The sequence below is a fragment of the Ursus arctos genome, unplaced genomic scaffold (assembly GCF_023065955.2).
Source record: "Ursus arctos isolate Adak ecotype North America unplaced genomic scaffold, UrsArc2.0 scaffold_5, whole genome shotgun sequence".
Classification (NCBI taxonomy): Eukaryota; Metazoa; Chordata; class Mammalia; order Carnivora; family Ursidae; genus Ursus; species Ursus arctos.
Genome location: NW_026623067.1, coordinates 41,229,764 through 41,253,829, shown reverse-complemented (window position 1 = coordinate 41,253,829; position 24,066 = coordinate 41,229,764). Strand labels below are relative to the sequence as shown.

The following is a 24,066-nucleotide window of genomic DNA, read 5'->3' as shown; positions in this document are numbered from 1 at the left end:
GCTTCCAAACTTCCTCAGGGACTTACACTATTCCTAACCCCTTCCCAACTTGAAAGTATATAATGGGCCACTCCTCATGACCCCAGGGCTGCTTTTTCTGCCCACAAGTCCTGTCCCCACGCTTTAATAAAACCACCTTTTTGCACCAAAGACATCTCAAGAATTCTTTCTTGGCCATCAGCTTCGAACCCTAAAGTCTTTCCCACATCAGTATCTAGTAAATAATAGATTCACAGTAAATGTTAATTTTCTTTCCCTCTCCTTTGTTTCACAAACAAGGGGAAGAGAGTTCTAGAGCTATTAAATGACTTGCCCAGGGTCCCCCAATGAGTCCTGTGTGTTGCCAAGAGAATCCAGCTCCCTGATCCTTGGCACCCTTCATTTCCCTCGCTTCTCATCACTGTCTGCCCCTGCTCAGTGTCATTTCAGCGGATGGTTCCTTCTCTGGGGTGCTTCCATCTGGCCTCAAAAGGAGCTTGGGTGCTGTCTGCCAAACTGCCTCTTTGGGATAATCAACTTATTTCTTTCCCACAAGACCGCCGTGGCTGATATTTTTTGACTAATTTTGGCACACCCTAAATGTTATGTGTGTGCTCCCACTCTGCAACACGGTGCCAAGCGATCTGAATAATGTGAGTTTTGTGCCCCAAATCACTGTAGAATGAGCTACATCATTCTCGGCCCTTCATCAAGGAAATTTCCTTAGGGATTAATAACATTTGTCAATGGCGTGTTGATCTGCATACCTGTTTGGAAGCCTGAGCTGAAACTAACAGCTCCCCTAACACACACACACACACACACACACACACACGGAGCTCACACCAGCAATTCAACCTCAGCAGTAGTGACATTTTGGACTCGAGAACTCTTTGCTGTGGGGGGCAGTCTCATGCACTGCAGGGTGTTAATCACGGTCTGTAGACACTATAAACGTTCCCAGGGAGGGGGGCAATGTTGGCCCTGCTGAGAACCACTGGCTTCCATGATTCACAGGACCTTCTGACCCTAGTTTCTGTCAGAAACTCCACAGCCCAGTACTGAAGGGAACATGGAAACTTCTGTCACCAATTGTTTCCTTCTTTTGAAGCCTTCGGTAATAGGCTGACCCGAGACCAGAGAAGAGTCTCAGTATCAAAAGATGACTCTTGGCTTTTGTAGGAGAAAAGCAAGTCCCTGAAGGCCTAGACTGTGAGACAGCCAAACAGAGCATCCTTAGGGGACGACCTGCGGACGTCAGTCAAAGCTCATCTCTTCTTTCCTCCTTGCCTTCCCTTGATCATGGGCCGGCAGGTGGTGTGGACAGTGAGCCTAAATGACAGTGGCTCACTTTCTTTAACAGAAGAGAGTTTAATATATGGGGAGGCATGCAATGGGAAATCAGTAAAACAAAATAAGCAAGCCCCCCCCCCCCCGCAAGATGAAGTTATCAAACCCTATTTATTTTACTAAAATAAAAGATCCACTTCAAAAACCCTTCCTGAACAAGCACCACATTCTAACAGAACTTCCCTCTCTGGGATGGACGTGCACTGGTCTTTCCCTTCCTAGTTCACACATTTTGATCTCCTAGGGTTTTGTTTTAATAAGTACATATGAGAAAAGTACATAGGAGAAAAGAGAGACATTTTAAAAAGAAATGAAAAAATTAGGGAGACGTGTATCAAAATGATAGTAGCAATTGACACTTCCTGTATTTCAAATGTGCTAAAAATAGAAGACATTATTTTACACTGTTCATTAAACTACTCTATCGGTCTATTTCTTGACCACCCATGTCAAAAAATTGAACGCAGCTGGCCTTCCAGAAGCTCCCCCCCACCCCATTCTGCATCCCTGCCACCCAGCTGCTTCTCCTGAATGGAAACCATTTTCCTAATTTCTAACAGTAAAGCTTATTTTTGTTTGTTTAGAATATTGCATAAATGGAATCATCTAATACGTATTCTTGCTTGTATCCAGTCTATTAAGGCATGGCATTTAGGTTGTTTCTAGTGTGGAATTTATACTGATACTTAACAGATAATGCTAAAGTGACTTCCAAAGTGGCTCTACTACTTAATTCTCCTACCAGCAGTGTATGAGAGCTCCCGGTGCTTTTCATTCTTACCAGCATTGAGAATAGTCTTTTCAATATTAATGTGGTTTTTTAAAGATTAATAGTATTAATGAAAAATAGCCCTTCACAAAATTCATGTGCATAAAAATATCAAAACATATTGTAAATAGGAAAAGTTGAAACATAGCATTTATATTCCCATTCCTATAAAATCAATGTTACATATAAATGATTGTATATGATGTTTTAATATATTATTATATTGTTTAGCATTTATTTACATATTTTGTAGCTAATTTGTTCTTAATAATAAATATTTTGCCTACATGAATTATATCTATGTATCTCTGTGTATCCATCTATATATACATATATATCGGTGTATACATACACACAAAGAGAGTGGAAGAAAGGATAGATTGTTACCTCTGGTTGCAATTACAGATAACTTTTATTGTCTTCTTTTTGTTTCTATTTAGCTGCTAAACTTCTACATTGAACATCTTTTATGCAAGGTAAGAAACTTTCGAACATTAATAATCAAGATTTCTGTACTCCGACATGAAGCGTAATTCCACCCACAGGGGGTATTTTTATTACTGCTACAGAACCGCCGCCGCACCTAATTTCACAGCTCCCCTCGGAGCCATCCGCCTTGCACACGTCCCTGGACCTCCAACCTCTCCTCCTTGCCCGCAAGGCTATCTCTCCGCATCCTGCAAAACCCTATAGACCAATGCTTCTCAAACTTGAACGTGCATGTGACAAGCTGGGTTCTGTTGAAAGGCGGATTCTGATTTAGTAGGAGTGTGTGGGCGTGACCCTGAGATCCGTGGCTCTCACCTGGCCCTGGGGGGCTGCCGGGGCTGCGCGTGCACAGGCCAGACTGAGAAGCAAGCCTCCAGACCTCTTTTTCCCTTCCCCTCCCAGACTCTTTCTCACTCCAACTCCTTGCTGCCTATTTTCCGCCTTTTTTTTTTTTTTTTTTTTTTACCCCTAGGGTACTCTTGAGAATTTCAGAGCAGTAACAGCAATAGTGTCAGAGGTAGGGAAAGATGTGGGGGAAGGAAAAATTCATGAGGTTAGGTTAATGAAGTTGGGTCCGTGAGAAACACTCCAAGGTCTCGTACCTGTAGGAAATAGAATTGTTTGACCTCTTGTCATTTGTTCTATTTCCCATGGTTTTTAAAGACATACCCTGGGAGCTCAGCGCTTGTGCTGACTTCCTCCAGCACTGCCCTGAGGGTGGTGGGGATGCCTCCGGGTCTCCTTGGGTCTGGGACTTGTGTATTTCAGAGAGCCCTTCTGATTGGCTGCTTCCACGATGTGGGGACTAAGAAGATGTTATCTACACTGCCTGCAGGTCATGAGAATAATCAGTCTTTCCCCAACTCAGTAAGAATATACCCCTTGTGTGTTTTTGTCTTTGGCTGACATTTATTAGCAAAAGAGTACTGCAAAATATGGGAACTAGTTGCCCTGAACACGTTCCTATATCGTGGCGTTACCTTTTATTCTGCTCTATTTCCAGCGTCTCCTCACAGCCTCATAAATATCAATGTAAGGTACTCAACAGCTAACAGACCCACTGAAGTTATGTTAACGGATGGCTAGAAGGGGGAAACGGTGCAAACCTTTCCAAATCCTGACCTTTTGCTTCTGCTTTTGGAAACTTTAGATGAACAAGCATGCAGCACTTCAAACCTCAAGGTTGAGTCGGACTTAATCCCATTGTGAGCATAGAAACTGGGCTTTGCAAAGGGACCCACCTACGAGTAGCAGCTCCCTGAAGAGTGCACGGAGATAATTACCATGCTATTCATTTTACTCTAGCAGGAAAAGCACTCTCAGGCCTCCAGTACACAGGTTTGAGTGCTACTTTCTCTCTTTCCCGCCTCATACCCTCTCACATGTGTTAACGTAGGTGCCAGAGAGAGTCCCGTGTTCATCTCCTTATTGAAAACAAAGATCTGACAGTCCATTTCTGGGTCCGGAGGTATACTCTTTCCCCGGGGCAGAGGGGGAGAACATTTGCCTGCCAACTGCGGTACTCCCATCTCCAACCCCCCTTCGTCGAGTACTTGTCCTCCACGGCCCATCCTTCCCCGTCTCCCTGCATGGAAGGCCAAATGGAAATTCACGCTGGCCTCGCCGAGACAGAATCTGCGGCTCTGGGCCTCGCAGGAAATGAGTCATTAAACCTGGGCATGTATGGAAATCGGCAGCAACAGGGCTTGGGTACCTAGGCACCCCCTGGGAGGCCCGCTGTGGGAGGGAAGAGTGAGGACAGCATACCCATTCACAGCAACTTCAGAGCAACACGACCCCAAAGGATCCACCCGCTTCCACCATACCTCTTTCTTGTCCTTTGTTCTCTTCAGGGAGACCAGCTGTTTTCTCTCAAAGACAATCGGAACGGTTAACCTGGAGGAGCCATCAAAGCCTCCCATCCAGCCCCTCCGTGCACACCCTCAAGTTCGGAGAGCAGCCAGGCCCAGCAAAAATCAGTAGAGAGGAGGGACGGCAACATGGTGCATAGAAGGACCCCTCCGAAGTCCTTTCTTTCTTTCTTCCCCGCCCCCCCACCAGAGAGAGTGCGCGTGTGTGCATGCGCACAAAGGTGGGGGAGGGGCGCGGATCTTAGGCGGGCTCCATGCGCTTCCGTGGAGCTGGATGCAGGGCTGGATCTCAGAACCCTGAGATCAGGACCCGCGCCGAAATCAAGAGTGGGTCGCTTAACCGGCTGAGTCAGCCAGGCGCGCCTCCAAAGCCCTCTTTTACGGCTCAGCTGAGGAAACTAAGGCCTAGAGAAAAGTGTGGCAGTGGGGGTTGGGGTGTCAGATTTATTAAACCGTTTACTGTGTACATCAGACATTCGAAAAGCAAACACAACAAAAAGAAACAGAAATGCAGAGCTGCAGAAACAGAGACACCAAGAGGGATTAAAAAAAAAACCAAAACCCAGCTTTGTTGTGTGTCAGGAGGCGCATGCGGCTTGGTGATTTTCAGTCTTGGAGACCTCCGATGTAATTGTTTCACTTCCACCAGGGATGGTATAGGCCTGGACAGCACGGCTCAGCCCGGGCCCAGTTCTCAGCAGAGAAAGAGCAAACTCATTTCAGTGTACCTGACATCTTCAAGTTGCACAGGGTATTTTGTTTCTTATTACCCTAAAGTTAGGAGACACGGTGAACTAGAAGAAAGGGGAGTAATAAGCCAAAGATCGAGTTTGGTGCTCAGACTTTCTTTTTGGTGCATTCATGACATGGTGGCTAAGACTAAGCAAGAGCTCCATGGGGGTGAATCTGGAGCTCTGTGGGATTCTGGGCGTTTGGAAAACCTGCCCTCCTGGGCCCTTGCTGCTGACACATTGCTATTTTTAAGGCTTGCAAGGTTAGTCTCACGTATTAAAAGTTGAAGGTGTTCTGCCTGGCTTGGAGCTGTTACCCACCCCCTGCTGCGATAAACACCTATGGGACTTGTCTCCCTGGCAGCTGCCATTAGGGCTGAGATTGACAGAGCTCCCATCTTGTGCTCCTCCTCTGGGAAGGAACGCTGCTCTTAGGTTGAAATTGGAGGGGAGGAGAAGTATTGTCTGAGAAGGTGGTATTTTTCCCTATTTCAGTGCCCTCATTCCAAAAGCTGTGATCCTTCTGATCAAGTCCTGTTCAACTCAATTTGTCAGAAGGATGGGTTTTTGGACAGTGGCCGTATGTAACCGCTGGCTCTTTGCAACTTCAGCGCTAAGGTGTACAAGGAGATATTTCAGCCAAGTCTCTCCAGAGAGCTCAAGGGGGAGTCCTGATTCACCATCAGTACATTCCTGGCTGGGTCTTCACATGCCCTCTTTCCTACACAGATTCCCAGGTAGATAGCGCAGCCTCACGTCCTCCCTGCCCACATCACTGTGCTTCTAGGGAGCAATCTCCGGACCCTTGATTTGTGGAGAGCCTAGCTGCTGGACTATGCAGAACAATGGTGACAAATAAATTCCTTGCTGTTTCTCGTTCTTTAAAGCTGTAACCCATAAGCCTGCAGCCAGTTTTTCCTCTTGACATTGATCCTTCACTTGTCTATATTATTTTGGAACAGTGGAAGCAAAGTCTTCCCTGCAGTGTGCATTTAATGAAGATTTTGGTTCTGCTTAAGCAATTTCTGGGGCAGTGATGGTCTTTGACTTTACAATTTTTTCAATACAGGGGAGCATTCCTAAGTTTTTTGGAGGAAAGCTCACAACATCTTACATAATAATTCATGTGGGAGTGGCGGTGTCTGGTTGGCTCAGTCAGTAGAGCATGCGACTCTTGATCTCGGCATTGTGAGTTCAAGGCCCGTGTTGTAGGTAGAGTTTACTTAAAAAAAAAAAAAAAAGGGGGGGCGCCTGGGTGGCACAGCGGTTAAGCGTCTGCCTTCGGCTCAGGGCGTGATCCCGGCGTTATGGGATCGAGCCCCACATCAGGCTCCTCTGCTATGAGCCTGCTTCTTCCTCTCCCACTCCCCTGCTTGTGTTCCCTCTCTCGCTGGCTGTCTCTATCTCTGTTAAATAAATAAATAAAATCTTTAAAAAAAAAAAAAAAAGATTTCATAGAAAATTCCCCTCCAAACCCCTCCACTACTTTGGTCTATCTAAGCTCTTATCTCTCTGCTGGGTTGAGGGACAGCATGGTCCAGCATCTGTGTCGTAGCAGCGATGATCTATAATGACAGCATGGGGGGCCCAGGCAGACTCTGGGCCTGCCACAAGCCATCTGGCAGGTGACTGAGGCGAAGGAAGGATTCCTGTACACTGGGATCTCATCTTTCTGCTGCATGGCTTTTGATACCTCATGTGACTCTTCACTTTGGTTCTGTGCAGGATCGATGTTGTGAATTTAGAAGAGTTTTTCAGAATAACTCCATTGCTTCTGTCAATCACCTCATGAGAGTGGTTTGGGAGGAATGTCCCAGCTTGAGGCCATAGATGGGTTCTAGACACAGGACCATCATACCTTGATCACATCCCTTCCCCTCTCTGGGGCTCAGGTTTCCCTTCTATTCAAAGAGGACGTGGGCTACATTAGCATTTCCCAAACTGTGTACCTCAAAAGTAGAAGTGTGGTAGGGAGTTAATAGTTGTGTGAGGCCCAGGGTCCCACAGGAAAGGGGAGGAAGGGGGGAAATGTTGGGTGAGAGACATCCCAGACCTGCTGTTAGGCATACCCTGTCCGGGTGGCCAAGGGAATTCCAATACGGAAGCCACAGAACACACCTCAGCATTGTGGTTTGGCCTGCCCCCTCCTGGTGAGCTTTCTTAAGGGATACTAGGTAATAGGACAAAAGAACTTCCCAGGCGCACACCACCACAAGGAAGGAGCCTTCTTCCATGGCTAGCTATGGGGCAGATCAAAGGCCTGTCCTGGCAGCACTCCACAAGGAGCTGGTTCAAACCACACAGACCCAAGATGGCAGATGCCATGACAGGAAACCCTTTACCAATTTAGGAAGGAATTTGTGAAAACCTGCTTCCTGCCCCAAGTAAGAACATTCCACCTCCTAGGGAACAACTAAAAACCGTGGGATGAATTCTGTTGGGGCACTTGAACCTCCACCACTCACCCATCTTACCAGTGTACTCTGTAAACTCCGCTTGCTCGTGCTGTCTAGTCTCTTGACTGAATTCTTCCCGCGAGAAGGCTAAAGACTGAAGCTACACTGCTCCAGGCAATGATAGAAGCATCGTTGGCGAGAGAAGTCTGGAAGATTCTCCCTTAAATAAAGTTTGGAAGTTCCTTTACAGCATAACTCCCAGGGCTTTAAATATGATAAAGAACATTTCAAAATTACAAAATGGTGTGTGTAGAAAGCTATATTCCCCAAACTGTACATCATCCAATTCCCTTCCCTTTTTTAGCACATATCATGGGACAAGTGTTCTGCTGAATACCCTTCATAACAGCAAAAGGCAAAATTATTTCTAAAGCCCCTCCAAGTTGTAGAATTCTCTTTTTTCCTCCGTATAATTTCCCCTTTTGATTAAAAAATACAGTGAATACTTAGCTCTAAAGGCAATGCCATAAAAGGCTGAAGAGGAAAAAAGAAGAAATATATACAGATATTCAGAGTGTTGAAGGCAAACTCCTCTTTAAAATACGCACTTTGGATAATAGTAATAAGAATGGATAGGGATTATTAAGTAGGTATTTAATGTACTAGAGACTTATTAAAGGTTTACTTGGATTATCTCATTTCATTCTCACACTAACCTTAGGAAGTATCTATTATTTTTGTTCCCTATATACAGGTAAGGAAACTGAGGTTTAAAGAGGCTTGATGAATAATGTGAAGCCACCCAATTAAGAAGAGGCAGAGGCAAGACCTCCACTCATTGCAATCTCGTTCTAAGAATTTTAAATAACAAGTCACTGTCTCCTTTCTTGTACCCCAATCCAGCAAGCTGCCACAACAAACCAGAAATAAACTAATTGCAATGGTAATTACCTTCCATCTAAAATTCTTGAGTTAACATGAAATGATGTTGAATCATCAGTCTCTTATGTCTACTGAAAATAGATATATATATAACAACTAAATGTTACCAAATGATTTATTATGATTGGTGCTAAGTTACAATGTATATGAAATGGAGTCATTTATGGAAACACATAAAAAATAGTTGCTATTTCTGTAATTATATTCACACAAGAATCTGAAATATAGTTTCTGGTCTGCCTTTTAAAATATATCCACAGAATGACTTTTGTAGTCTTCACCACACAATTTTACAATACTGATACTGCACCTGTATCATTTACCATACTAGATGAACTAAACAGAATATGAAAGCAGATAATAGCAAATTAATTTTTTATATCATCAATGATCCAAAGAAAATAGTAGTTTCCATCGGCAGTGAAAATAGATGGTAGTAATTAGCATTGTAGATATTGCATACATAGATATGTATGTATATATTTATATGTTGCCTAGGGCCATTGTGCCATCAACAGGCAGTTGCCTTTTAGGTGGACCAATGGTTGCCAAAATGGTGTGCAATTCCATTGGGACAATTAGTAGTACTATCTTTTATGTCTCTCTCCCCCAAACAAATAGGTAAGAAAGTAATACAGCAGGCTAAAATCTACAGTGTTACATACCAAGGTAAAAACAGTTACTGAGTTATTAGAGTCACAGTAGTTTATGTATATTTGCTATTCACAGACCGCAGACTTTTTGCTGGATAACCGAGCTGCTGGAAATTGACAACATGTAGACATGCATTCGTGTGAGTCCATAATTAATGATGTTTATACTGTAATAAGCACATTCATTTTAACACCATTCAGTAAACAGATTCCTTTAAAGTTTGAGCTAAATCTGCTATCACAATTATACACAAAAAGAACCTGTAAACAATTTGACATTACACTTATGTACAAGCGAACTGCATTGGAAAGGAGAAGAGGTAATTTCAGTGGGTGTCACTTGGTATACATCAGTGTGCAACAAACTGACCCAAGTCATCAAGCACTTGAATGAGGTCAGGAAAAAGTAACACGAGCAAGGCTCCAATAGATCACCACTTGATGTTAATACCAGCAAAATTCAGACTCCTCTGTCTCTGTTGACAATCACATTCAAAGCATCAGCAACGGATATAAGAGGAGCTTGATAATCCCTGGCAAACTGTGTTTGGAGATCTTCAGGTAACCTCATGAACAGGGTCTCTATTTGTCTAAGTGTCGAGGATGGTGCTGATATTTAAACATGTCCGTTTAATTTGGACAAATTGCTATATTCGTTAGGTTCAACCCAGTGCTCTGCTGGTTCTGAAAGATGAGGGGAACAGGAATTCAAATGAGATCATGAGTTAAATTCCTTCAGCCAACACAAAGATTCTTGATTCTACAGAGTAAGTTCCTCAAAGGGAAGCGAGCTGGGCTCCATCACTCATCTAAATGGTGACCCATTTGCAGCAGATTCCATTAACAGCTTTCAGTAGGACTCTCTGAAACGCAAGTCCCCTAGGTTTGTGTTTCTACGTGTTCTAAGAAGGATACCACTCCAGGAATTCCATTTCTCCTCCCCTCATGATTTACAAAAATGTGTTAGTCTGTCCTTTTAGACACTAACCAGATTATTTTAAGCGAAATTCTCCTGATTCAACATTCTCCTTTGGAATTAAAAATGAATAAATGAGAAAAAGTGATAGGGGAACTTGAAGCCAAGGATGAAGTAAAACTCTCCTCTCTGCTCCAAAATTTTTGGGAAAAACAAACCAATCCTTCTTCAAGTGTTCTTAAATCTAATTAGAGCATCTAGTTGCTACAAAATTGATTTTCTTTCATATGCTTTTAAGACCACATCTGCAGGGAGCCTATGAGGGAAAAAAAATGACCATACTCAATTATTTTGCAAACGCTTCTGATTGTATGAGCAAACCTGACAGGTCCCTGGGAGAAGGAATCTGTGCTTGGACAAGTAGCCTGTCCCTGGGCTCAGAGTCAGACTGCTTCTGAGGGTGTGGGTTTGTGAGCATACAAACTTATCCCAAGGAGCACCAGGGAAGCTCTGTTTGCATAGGTTGACTAAAAACAAGTTTCACATTCTCCAAAATATGCAAAGCACATGGTTATGAATGAAAATATACCTTACCATATTCTTCAGAGTACCCCAATTTTAATCATTTGGCCATAACGTCTATAGGATGCCAAAACGTAAGCAAAATTGTTTTCATTTAACTGTATGTTGTTCCTTCTTTGAGCAGCTATTTTGGTGTCTGTATAAACAGGCTTACAAGGTTATTTGCAGGAGCCTAGAAAGTGTTTGGTTATTATTACAACGTGCCCTTAAGCTTTAGTATATATTTACAATGTGCATATTATAAATTATTTACTATAGCTTTAAAATAATTAAACAGATAATTAGCTCCACCTACAAACTGTGTAGGGCCACAGGAACCCCCCATGAATGATGAAGTGAGATCAGTAGGAAAGAACAAACCAACCACTAATAGGTGAAGTACCATTAGTGTAAAAACCACTGAATTTGTGCTCTCACAGACCGACATTTTCTTATTTTCTTCTTAAACATCATCATATTCATTTGGTGGGTTTTTGTTTTGTTCTTTTTTTCTTCTGGGTTTTTTTCCCTTTTCTTTCCTTTTCTTTTAGAATGATCATGTTTGAAAACAGATAGTTTGAAATTCCAACAAATGGTTGAAATAAGAAAGCCAGTTTTTACAAGTTTGGTTTTTCCTTAAATGCACTTTTGTTTGGTTTCATATCCATAGATGTTAAACCAAGGTATTCTAATCATATTTTCTGTACCATAAATATATACACTCATAGTAGGAGAGAATTTTGGAAAACAGAACTATATTAAACTATCTACGAAACCCATTATAAATAATAACCCCTACAACTCAAAATCCCAGTTTCAAACTATGAGATTTGTTTATGTGTGTATACATATGTATAGATATATATATACATTTAGATAGATGTACACACATATATACATATATACATGAAGTTTATATATAAACACACATATGTGCATACATTCTTCATACACGCACACACACATATCTCAGTGCAGTTTCTTTTCTGTAGCTGCCTCTCTTTTTTTCAACCTGGAACAGTAATGATGGGATGCTGGGGGCAGCCAATCATGTTTGGATTTCTGACCTGTTTTGAACAAACACCAATATCGTTCAAAAGGCCGAAAGGCAAAAATAGTACATACATGCACCTACACACACATGCATGCACAGACACCTATTTTACCTCTCACGAAATTTGCCCTGGGAACCTCTAAACAGCACAACAAGCAGGCATAGGTGCCACTGTCCTAACCTGGACTCTATCTCGCCACGTTGGGTAATGAATACTGATACACATAGGGTATCAGCACTCACCAGATACTTGTTCTAAACATTACTGCCCCTTGATAGGGCTTGCGTCATGAAGTACAGTCTGTAGTAGGCAAAACTAACCCTCCAGACCTGTCTTTCCTTTATGTCCTAGGGAAATGCATGTCTAATGGAATTTGCCACTTAAAATATCTAATGACTTTCTGGAAGGGTGTCAGGCTGGATTCCTCCTGGCTACCTTTTGGTTAGAATAGAAGAAACCAGAAACAGGTGAAATCCAGAGAACAGAGACAAGACATTATATAATGAGGTGGTTAAGCCATCAGACTTAGAGTCCGATATACTCAGATGAAAATCTGGCTCTGCCACTGTCAAGATATGTGCTACTTTACCTTTCTGAGTCTCACTGACCTCTGTAAAAAGAGGACAGTAACAGGGCCTACTCCATTGAGTTGTTATAGGATTAAATGAGATAAGGCATGTAAATCACATATTAGAGTTTCTGGCACATATTTCTTATGTGCACGCATTCCTTAATATACATTATTTATAACTTAATATTTAAATTAGAAATCTAGAATGTGGATCAGAATTACATACAAAAATAATGTTAGTCTAGGATTTGGGTAATCTGAATTCAAGTTCTGTATCGCAAATTTGATTTCCTAGTAGATTATAATGCTCACGACAGTGACCTGTAAATGGTAGGCACTCAAAAAATACCTGTCAGATGAATGCATGAACAAATGAATGACTTAAAGTCTCTGAGTTGCAGTTTCCCTTGTATGAAAAGAGGATAGAATGTTCTGGCCTTGACTCCATCACTGGGATGTTGGTATGATAAGCTAAAAAAAAAAAAGTCAAATATTTAAGACACCCATGTTTCATGTCCTAATGAAGTCAGTACATACAAATGAAATAAGGCCGCTCAGTAGTCAGGGTTTATGCTTAGACTTGTCACATCTTTGAAAATAAGGGCATAGGAACCACCTGTATGAGTCTGACAATAATATTTTCCAAGATCTAGGTGTCATCTTTAGTGAGGGGATTTTCAACCTAAAGAAACAAAGTACACAATGAGCAGTTCAAGAGGATGAAATCATTGGCTTATTCCCAGCACTCCCCCCCCCCACCTTTTTCCTCTTTCATTTCTAAGAGCACCTTTTATCTACTGTTGCTCAGCTTGAAAAACCTCCCTAATTGGGTCACGTGAACTGAAAATGCTCCCAAAGCGCTTTCCGCCCAATACATTTGGTTGCTATAAGGTTGATGACTTCATCAAAGTATCGTTTTTCTGAGGCAGAAAGCGACTGATATAGACAGAAGACAGAAACCCAGACCACACCCTGCCCCATCACTACTGAAACCCTGGGAAATAGGACTTAATTTCTCTCTCTACATCTCAGCATTCACATCTAGATAAAGGGACAACTGTATCTAACCTCAAATAAACTCTGTACTGATTTAAGATGCTACTAGTTACTACTGTGCTATTTCATCCTATCCTTGACCCAGAAGTCCTTTCCCTACGTGCTAAGAATGCTTTGGAGAATCATAGCCAACCCTTAATTCAGGATTTTTCAACCTCAGCACTATTGACATTTGGGGCTGGGTAATTATTTGCCATGGGGGCTGTCTTGTGCGTTCTGAGATGTTTAGCAACATCTCTGGTCTTTACCCATTGGATGCTATTTAGCACCTCTCAAGTCATGACAATCGAAAATGTCTCCAGGCATTGCCAAAAATCCCCCGCGGCACAAAAATCACTCCTGAATGAGAGCCACTGCCTTAAATACACATAACCCACACAAATCAGAGAAGAGTGTTTCCTGAAATTGGTTCTGTCTCTCACATACAAGAATAAACCACTGACCACTGGCTGCAATTGAGAAAAACTGCTAGTGATCACTTGTGAATTCTATATATATTTTAGCTTTCATGCATTCTTTTTCTTTCCTTTCCTTTTCAGTATTTTTTTTTTAAGTAAATGCCATTGCCACTAGTGACTATATGAATAAAAATGGGTTTGATTTTTACCCAGAAATCTGTGATGCTTGAATTTCACAACAGAAGACCAGCTTCACTCCACTTTGTCAAGCATGGACACCCAGAGTAAAGACAAACTATTGTGCTGAATTAGAAGTTGTGAAACTTTGTAACCAAAGACTTTTCCCACACATTCATATAGCATTACCATGGGCATTAGCCACTGACCCGACATCGACCTAAAAATGGCACATGTGTGCATACACACTCACATCCACTCACACATAGGCACGAGTATAAAGCTACTCTTCTCCACTACTTCCTAGTGCAACAATCCTACTTCCATTTGTCATGGAGGGAGCCAATCAGCAGCAGCAGAGAGAGTCTGAAGCCATGCTGATTTTTATTGTGCAAATGCAGGTAAATTAGCTAAAGGTCAATTCTAAGAATAAACTGACAAGATGGAAGAGATTGCTAGAAAAAGGAGACACTAAATCCTCCAGTTGGCATGCAAGTGCTGTTTAGGAAGCTGATTAACAGGAAAATCCCCACCCCTCAGCCCAGGACAAACCGCTGGAGAGTTGCAGGGCTGGGGCATATTTTCCTTTAGCTTTTTCAAAGTAGATTCCTTAAGTAAAGTAATGATGACAGTCTAGTAACTAAAAATTCTTTACCCAATAAACAACATAGTTTGTTCACAAACCAGAGGAACATATTTTAAAGGTTAGGAAGCTGGGGCAGTAAAAGGATCCCACTTGGGAAGTAGAGCTAAATCAAATTTAACATTTTTAAAAAATCTTGGCTGAATAATCTTAATTAGCAATTCAAGTTTATCAGTTTCATTAGCCATTCTTCACATTCCTGCGACAGTCGTTTTCACTTAAATATTCACTGAAGATCACAAGTGTGTATGTATTTAAGCCACTCATTCTCTACTTCTCTTATCACGTGGAAATTTGATGGCCGCCCAGTTATTCTGTTATATGGATAGAATCAACTGGATTATTCAAACTCTCCAGAATTTTTTCTATCTGAATAATCAGAGTATGGCCTTCCTTTCCAGTCAGAGTGAGTGGTAAAATATAGAACTTCATCTCCTTCTTGTCACTGCATATGAAATATGACCACTATCTTGAATTCACTATTTCTTTCTTTCTTTTGTATTTATTTTCCCTCATGGGTTTTGCTTGCAGTTTTTAGTTAATATTGGAGTTCAGAATCTTCAACTATCTGAGAGTTTCATAATCCTGAATGAGTCAGATTGGACAAACTTAGCAATTCAATGACTCAGGATTTCATTGGTGAAATGCAGCTAAATTCACTAATCATTTCATATTCATTTTGGTGGTGTTTGTGCAGTTAATGGAATCATCTTTGGGGCCATACACACCACCCTAAATTATGGATCATTCTCAAGTTCCTCTGACTCACACTGCACAAGGCCTGGAAATGAACAACTCTCCTTTGGAAAGTTCATTTGTTTTCCTTCCTTGATGGGTATCATAAGGATATATCTCACTCAGAGATGTGCTCCCATCAACCCAGAATACACAGAGAGAAAATGATACTGATGCAGGCTTTCAGTCTGGCAAAAAAACAAAAACATAACAAAATAACAACAACAACAAAAACCCACACACACACACACAAAAAAAACAATAAAAATAAATAAATAAAACAAAATCCAAACACGCAAACACAAACAGAATGGAAAGGTGGTTGACAGGCAGATGAAGGGGCAGTGGAATCACGGAACCTACTCTGCCCTGGTCCTGCGATGCTCTTCTTTGGGCCTTTCCTCTTTATGAATAATGCAAACTCTGACTTCTTTGTACTGGAAAGAAAGTAAAAGGAAGTGAGAAAATGTGGACCTCTGCACAGTCAACTCCTCAACAGCAGGATTTCTTAAAGGAAGGTCCACAGACCGTCTCATCAAAATCATGAGGGATGCTGGACCAAAATGCAGACTCCTTGGCCCTGCTCAAAGTTTCTGAATGACTCTCTGGGGCTAGGGTAAAGGGATCTGCATTTTTACAAGTGATTTTTGTGCATGCTGAGTCTTGAAAATCACGGCTAAAAAGTTTGCAATGGGGGTCACTACAAAAAGAATCTCGGTTCTAATGTATGTTGCAAGATGAGAAATACAGACATTTCAAACATATAAGCTCTGTGGTTGCATCACAACATGGTGATTATAAGACTCTTTTCTTTCAGTAGGGGTGGAGAGCAATAACCATTTCATCTAAAACCAGAAAGATGAAGGCAATATAAATCAAACCCATTCCAGCAGGTTTCATTTGGTCTAATTTCTCCGTAGATATTAATCATTGTACACTCCTGTACAAATGACATCTAACTCCATTTTAACTCAGAATACAGAATACTCACTCTGATTCCTTCTCTAGTGTGTTATTTTGACACTATAAATGAAAATAAATAAATTGGAACAGTGGGCCATCAAGATTGCAAGATGCCAACAATACCAAGACATTAAAGAGAGAAATGGCCCATACTAAACCTATAACCCAGCATGCAAATTGGCAGAAACATTTATCTGCCACAGAGTCACCAGGGGAAAAAAATAACTTTCTTCATTTTTCCTATGAAAATTGCTATGTCAAGTGGAGGTGACAAAGAATTCTTCCTAAAAGTCTACAGAAAGACTCTTATTAATTCTAGCAAACATCATCTAGGAAGACCAAGGTTAGTCAGATTCCACAACATGATACCTCATGGCAGAAAATACCATCACTCAAGCGCTCTGGGTTAACTCATTATGGTAAATACAAAGTTGGAAGGTTAAAACTGTTACAAAGGAAAATGTCTAAGAATCAACATTTGGCTCCCATTATGGGAGTTGGTGTCAAGTAATTTTGCAAAACACCATACATGTCTTTTCTTTTTCTCACTGGAGCATGTTTTGCTTGGCAGAGACAAAGGACAATCAGAGGGGAATCTAAAGGTCAGAGAAGCGAAAGTAATCCAGAAGCACAAGGAGTTGACAAAGAAGAGGACCCGCCATGAAGAGCACACATCCGTGCTGGGAGTGAAGCTGCCTCTGAATCAAACAAGCACCTGAAAAGTGAAAATTTCCATTTGTTTTCTTTTACTAAATGTGTATCCCTAAAGTGAATCAGGTGGGGGTACACGCAGCTATGGGCGAATAAAGAGCGAAGGGAACGCAGGATGTGCGCATCGTTCCCCTTTTATTTTAATTTGCCATGCATGCATTTCCAGTGAGACAACTGCCTGCAATCAACGGGGAACACCACTGCATGTTGCGGTGGCCATTTCACGTGGTCGTTTTATGACCACACCTCAGTGTAGCTTTTTCTTAGCGGGGCAGAGAGAGCACACGAACTGAGTGATCTCAGTTTTATTTTCCTGTCCTCCTCTTTTCCTGCCGAACAGTCTGTTTTTGATAGCAGGTCGGAGGCCTTGATAAATATATTCCTGACTCCAGGAGATCCGCATACCTGTAGAGAGTGACCTCCCCAACGTCACTGGATTTTAGTATTGAGGATTTCCCAGGAGGCAAGCTAACTTAGGGATCTACAAATATGATTCCTCAATCACATGATCCATCTGATGCTATTAGTTTCTTCGCATCAGCAAATTATGACCCTCATCATACCAATATCCAAGAAGCCAACCACATATATTGTTCTGTCTGGAAGTGAACTAAAAGTTCTTAGAACTTTTAAGCTCAGGGAAACAGAAGTGAATTGGGATCAATAGAGCATTTAATCCTTCTAACTCACTTACCCAGAAATCATTTCCAATGTGGCGAGCCACCTACACCTCACTTGATAACTTCACTCAAACTAGGACTGAAGGTTTCCATTGACTTGGTGCCTCCTCAGAGCTTTTTACTGACCAGGGCTATATTCAGGTCTATACCAACACCCACACAAATAAACACCTTGCTGTTGTCTTAGCTATTTGGAATATTTGGGGTGGGTGTCCATCTAGAGATGGCCCAGATTAAAAATGTTATTATTGTTTTAATCAGATTTCCTACCACTAGCTTTGTTCACTAGGGGTATAAGGAATACCTAAGGAGAAAAAAAAATTCATGATAGGTCAAGGGACAGAAAAAGCATGCCATGAACATTGTCTTTGCAGTGTTCAGTTTCCTGTTTAAAGCAGGCAGCGGATGTAGTGGGCTAAGAGCTTCTTCCTTCTTTAGTTCTTACTAGTGTATCTCTATCTTAATACCATTAGAGTTAGGTCTGAAAGTTAAGGATGTTGGAACTTAGCCATTTGATGTAGATGCCAAACTCCAATAGGGCCACAAACGTCATCTGACCTAAGTGAGTCTCAAGATATTTTATCTATCTTCAACTTCTTCTTGACCCATTAAATTCTGTGATTCTTTGCAGGATCCTCTATTAATAGGATGATGTGGTATTAAGAAACATTGAAAAGAAAGAAGACATACTGGTAGGGCTTTATAAAACTATCCTGTAGTTAAGAACAAATGCCTGCTAGTATATTAATCCATAAAAGAACACCACTTAAAATTCATAAATGTTAACTCTCTTGACAACTCAACTCCCGAAATGAACTTTCTTTTTCACTCAAGTAGAACTTGAAATTCCATTGTAGACTCAGGACAGGAAAACATTGGCTGAGTTTGTTGCCCAGATGTGAGGGCAAGAATTACAAAAATTCAGGAAGATACCCATGTACTAATGGGTACTAATAAAAGGAATCAAGAGAGAACTTCTTACATAAAAAAATGTGCATCAACAAAATATTTCAAAAGGAAGCAACTGTCATTATTTTTTCCCTCCTACAGACATCATCCAGTTGCCCTTATTACCTGTGATACATATACACATACACACACACACAATAAAAAAAAATTAGGAGTGCTTGGCACACAAATAATGATTGACAAATTATTTTTTAAGTTCCCACTGAAATGCCCGAGGAATGCTGAAAACAAAAACTGCTCTTTTAATCTTCATTTACCACGAGCCTATGAAAGAGCTACTGGTACATTAATAGAATACAGAGTCGTATGGCTAGATGGCTATTAACAGTTTCTTTTTGGCTGTGTCTATACAAGTCAAAGATGTATTCAAGAAAGATAGTTTAGAAAGCCAAAACCTTAATTCTGAAGCTTTAGTTATCTAGTTGAGCTGTTCATACTCAACAGGGAAACGACAGCCAAATCATAGTACAGGCACAGCCAAATCCCAGAATCTCACAGACAAAACTGGCTACAAGAAAGTAACAATGTAGCACTCTAGTTCTAAAAAGTTATGAGAAATCATTAGATGGTGTGTGGAATACAATTCCCTCTTAAAGAAACAAACAAAAGGCTGGACCGTTACTCAAGTACTGTGTGTTGTTCTTACTTCCACAACTACACAGGAACGCGGAGAACTGAATGTGGATCACATGAAAAGGCCACACCATTAAAACGTGGGCAGTAAGGACTAAAAACATTGACAGGAGGAAGGTAACTCAGCTCAGGGTAGAGAAGGCTGAGTGTGGGGTCACTGAGTCATAATTTTTGTTGATAGGAATGTTTGTTTCTTTAATACAAAGAATGTTTTACTAAGCTCTTCTCACCCTCTCCTAGTGTAGAGAAAGAGTGGAACTGTAAAATGGAGTCTGAGAGTGTTAATTTCAAAATAAGAAAGACAATTTGTTGACGACCAGGGTTACTCGACGTTGGAAAGAGTTGCCAAGAGAGGCTGGGAAATCTTCCCAGGAGGATTAAGAAAGGAGCGGAGGCTCATCTGTCTAAAGTAGTCAAAGAGAGGGCTGCTGGGAGCAGGGTGTTCCCCTTAGGATGCCCAGGCCCTGAGGACATGTGCAGTGTGTGTATGTACAGACATCGCTGTGCTTGTGTTGCACAAATACTCATGCATACGGCGTCAATATAAACTGGCACATAATAGATTTGAGTGAAAAGTCATATAAATCTGCCATTTCCCCCCTTGCCCCATAAACAAAAGGGAAAAGGAAAATTAAAAAACCCAAACGTATGCCATTGGGCCAGATCTCTTTCTACCACATTCTCATTCAAAGGAGGGAGGTAGAAGATGAGAGAAAAACCCAGTTTGGGATAAAGGACTCCCAAAGCCTCTCAGCTACTCTTAGATAGCTGGCTCTCATTATACATAAGATACTCAGCACGTGGTATCCAGTTAACAAACAAACCAACAAGGAACCAAAAAGAGATATTCTTATCATTCCACATCTGGAAAGAAATCTACCCTGTGGATTTAAATGTTAAGGTGAACTAGGTAAATAGGCAGTAGTATATCAATGGGCTACTGTGTTCTAACAAACATATTGTTAGTTATTACTTTCCTTTTGAAATACGAATTTCATTAGGAGGTTTATTTCCAAATGGTGACATGATTCGTTTCTTCTCCCACCCCCGGCCCTCCCCTATAGATGATACTTCCGTAAAAGTTCAGATTGCCAAGGATGTTTTCTCTCGGGGAACCGATCTGGGATTTTGATCTTTAGGAAATCCTGGATGCATTTCTCCAGCTCTTCCTCAATTGAGAGCTTCTCCTTAACAGCTTTTTTTTTGCTGCTCATGTTCGACTCCCTGGAGCCCGAAGTCAGAGTCCGGAGCAGATCGCTTTTCCGCCGCATCTCGGACTGTTGGATCAGCTGCACAGGACCCTTCTTGATGGGACGGTCCAGAGTCTGGATGTTGGTTTGACGTGTCACAGGCCCACAGATGACAGTCTCCTGGGGAGAGCTGGCCTCAGACTGGCTGTCGCAGCTGGAGGTGGAGAGGTCGTTGCAAGATGTGCCGCTCTCCCCTTCCTTGTCACCTGTGGCGTTCTTGCAGCAGCAGTCGCAGTGGGAGGGTGACCACCTTGAAGGCTCACCTGCAAGCAAGCACAGCACCCAAGGGGTTAATACCAGCCAGCTCAGCCCGGAGGAACAGAACAGCACCTGAACACACACACACACACACACACACACGCACACACACACACAAGTGTCCACAACCATGTCTTTACAAGAAGTGGGGTGGCATGCAGGGTGGGCTGCAACATGAGTACCTAAAGCCAAGTGCACAGAAGGGAGAAAGTTCATAACGCATGCTGTGCTTCAGTCCACAGCTACTTAGTTACACCATTTACCAACACTGTCACCTTGATGGTCCCCTTACATTCTCAAAGTTTCCATTTCCTCCCCTGGGAATTGAGGATAATCACTTGCCTACTCCCTAGAGTTGCAGGGAGGATTTAGGTAAATCCTTAATGCAGTAGGTAGCGCACCGTAAACTCTCAATAAATGCTACCTGATTTTACCGTGGCTGATTTGTTAAACCCGGATCCAAAGCTCCACGTTATTGCAGTCTGGTACGACAACGGAAATCTACAAGAGTCAGGGAGGGCTTACTCTGTGCCAGCCCCCATGTAAGCTCTGTGCACCCATCACCTCATGGGAGCCTCATGATAATTCTATGAGTAGCTCCACTCCTAGATTCCATACAAGGAAACTAAGACCCTGAGAATTTAAGAAACTTCCCCTAGTTTGCACATTTTGTAAGGGGCAGAGCTGGGATTTGAATGCACATTTCCCAAATATCACAACCAAAGCAATTAACCATTTTTTTTTCAACTTGTCTGACTGTAAAATTCCTGCTTTTCTTTAAAAACAATGTTCAGGGTTTAACTTCTCTCTGAAGTGTCTGTTTACCTCTCCTCAGAAATATTTATCATTTTCCCCCTCTGAATTATGGTTTTGCTTTGTAAGTGCCTCTATTATTGCACAAATCACATTTTGTCATCATTCCTTTTTACTTTATTCATCTCAGCTACTCACCACGAACTCCCTGACGTGGGCCCAGTGAAGTGTCCATTGCTGTAATTCCAGCAAGTAGCTCAGAATACAGTACAGGAACTCAATAAAAGGCTGTACCTTTTTAGTAACTTTTAAGTACCTGGATTCAGCCACACTTGAACCTGGTAATATCAGGGGACTTTTAAGTTACATGATCTACTATATTATATTTAAGCCAGTGTGAGTTCTTCTCTCCCTACTCTCTTCAGTTTTGATTCACAGCACTGCATTCAGCTATTTGGAGACAGATCCATTTTTCAGATACAGTTGGTGGCTGTGCATCTGAATTACGACACAAAGCAAGTTCCTAAACATAAGTCACTTCTCCCAGCCTTCTAGCCTCTGAACATTCAGTCTTCTTAGAGTCATGAACTTGATACTATTTACTCATCAAACGTTATATGCTAGGCTATTTCATATAGTTCGTTGCACTTAAGCCATAAAAAATAAAGGAAATGAAGCTCCTTTATGATGCCAATATTGAGGACAAGGATAATGTAGTATTTTTATATGTTTAAAAGGAGACCCAATTTTGATTTTTGCTATTATCTTACTCTCATAAATAATGAATCACATTATAATAAGATCCCACTTTACTGCCACCTCTAATATGGTCAAAGTAGAGGAAACCTAGAATGGAAACTAATAGGAAAGTTATGTCCTGTCTTCTTGTAAAAGGCCTGTCATCTACATACCTAAATGATTTAAATATATATAGAAACATATATTTTCCAGAGGGAGTAAAAAAAAGTCCCTTGTAAATCGCAACTCCAAAATTATCTCTAAAGTATACCCACTCTTTCAAAACACTTTGTAAAATGTGACTGAATCATCATTGTATTTATATACCCATTAAATGAAAGGCAACAATCCAATTAGCCAAAAGGAATCACCACAGCAATAATGTCCTACTTATCCCAGGCTATTACCAATAAATATCTTCCATGCATCAGGGAAACTGCTCAACATGCACCAGCTGCTGACTGGAAATACCAGCAATAGGAAATGTTTTGTCTGCCAGCCCCGATTCTGAGGGAATCATTTTTCTCCTGAAGGCAGAATCTGCCTCTACCTCTCCAAACCCAGCCGTTCCTAGACTAATAGGACTCGATGGAGAAATGGTTCCAATGCATTGGGTCGAAACAAGGAAATCATATCAACCCAGACCTGATCTACAATGATCCTTTATGAGAAAAGTTCAGAAACTGATCTAAGCCTTAAAAAAAAAAAAGGAGAGGAAAGAGGAGACAGACATAAAGGAGAAGAAGAAATATGTGCTGAGATATGCCTGCCCATTATCTTAAAACAAGATGATGAACTATTTTGGCAGTAAACCCTGTTGAACCAGTAGAAATGCAAGTCTGTAACTTTCTCCCCAAGTTACCTTACCCACGGTAAAGAGAAACCTAACGCTTTCCTAAAAGGCAATTTAACAACACAAACACCATCACGGGAGGGAGCCCTGCATGTTTATGTGGAAAACTACACACAACCCTCCACTGCATGTCCAAGCCAAGAACCCAGAGCGGATACAGCTACCTTCCCTGAACTGCTAGGATGATCATGAATTTAAATGTCAGCTGGGATCCTCCAGCTTCCAGGCAAATAGAAATATTACTTTCTACTTGTACTCTAGGAGCTATCACTATTAAAAGGAAATCGAACAACTTAATTTTAGTGGAGCCTATTATACTACCACATGTTTCAATATTTTATGAGAACATTTGAATGTTTTAACATTTTCGGCAAGACAATTCATAAGAAGGCTTCTGAAGTCCATATATTAGACTGAAATCAAGGAAAAAATGGTATGAATGCAGCTGAAGGTCCTGTGTGAACAGTCATCATGAAATTTAAAAACAGTCAAATGTGAGAAGGTAACTACTCTGTTTCTTTGTGGGAAGCACTGTCTCATTATCCCCTTCCCAAGAACTTAACCAGAGCAGAGATTTTAAACCACAACAGAGAAGTAATGTGTGTGAGCAGTGGACCCATTGCCCTTGCAGCCCCACTAACATGTGCTCACCAGTCCTGGCAGATGTGGAAGGATCTGTGAAAAGTCAATTCTGTAACTCAAGGTATTCTAGAATCCCCCCAATTATAGCAAATTATGATCTCATAAATACCTTGTTACTTCAAATTACAATATAACTTTGCTCCCATCAGCTGAGGTTTCAATACAGGCTGAAATAATTCTCTCCATTTGAAGAAAAAATAGGTTACAACTGATTAGCCAGCTATAGGAAGAAAACCATTTCATCCCAAGAAAAGCCTGATTTATTGATATTAAAAAGGCAAAAAAAAAAAAAACTCTTTTGAGGGGTTTATTAATGGGCTTATG

General features: G+C 41.3%; 1 protein-coding gene across 2 annotated transcripts in view; it reads right to left on the bottom strand.

Moving 5' to 3' along the window:
• Nucleotides 1-8,628: 8,628 nt before the first annotated feature.
• The window catches only part of KCTD16 (potassium channel tetramerization domain containing 16), a 295,941-nt gene continuing 280,503 nt past the window's right edge, over nucleotides 8,629-24,066 (bottom strand). For both annotated transcript variants that reach the window (XM_057307082.1, XM_026499002.4), the window contains one exon: nucleotides 8,629-20,761. In XM_057307082.1, the coding sequence (XP_057163065.1) occupies nucleotides 20,307-20,761 (455 nt within the window). In that variant the 3' untranslated portion in view covers nucleotides 8,629-20,306. The remainder of the gene's footprint in view (nucleotides 20,762-24,066) is intronic.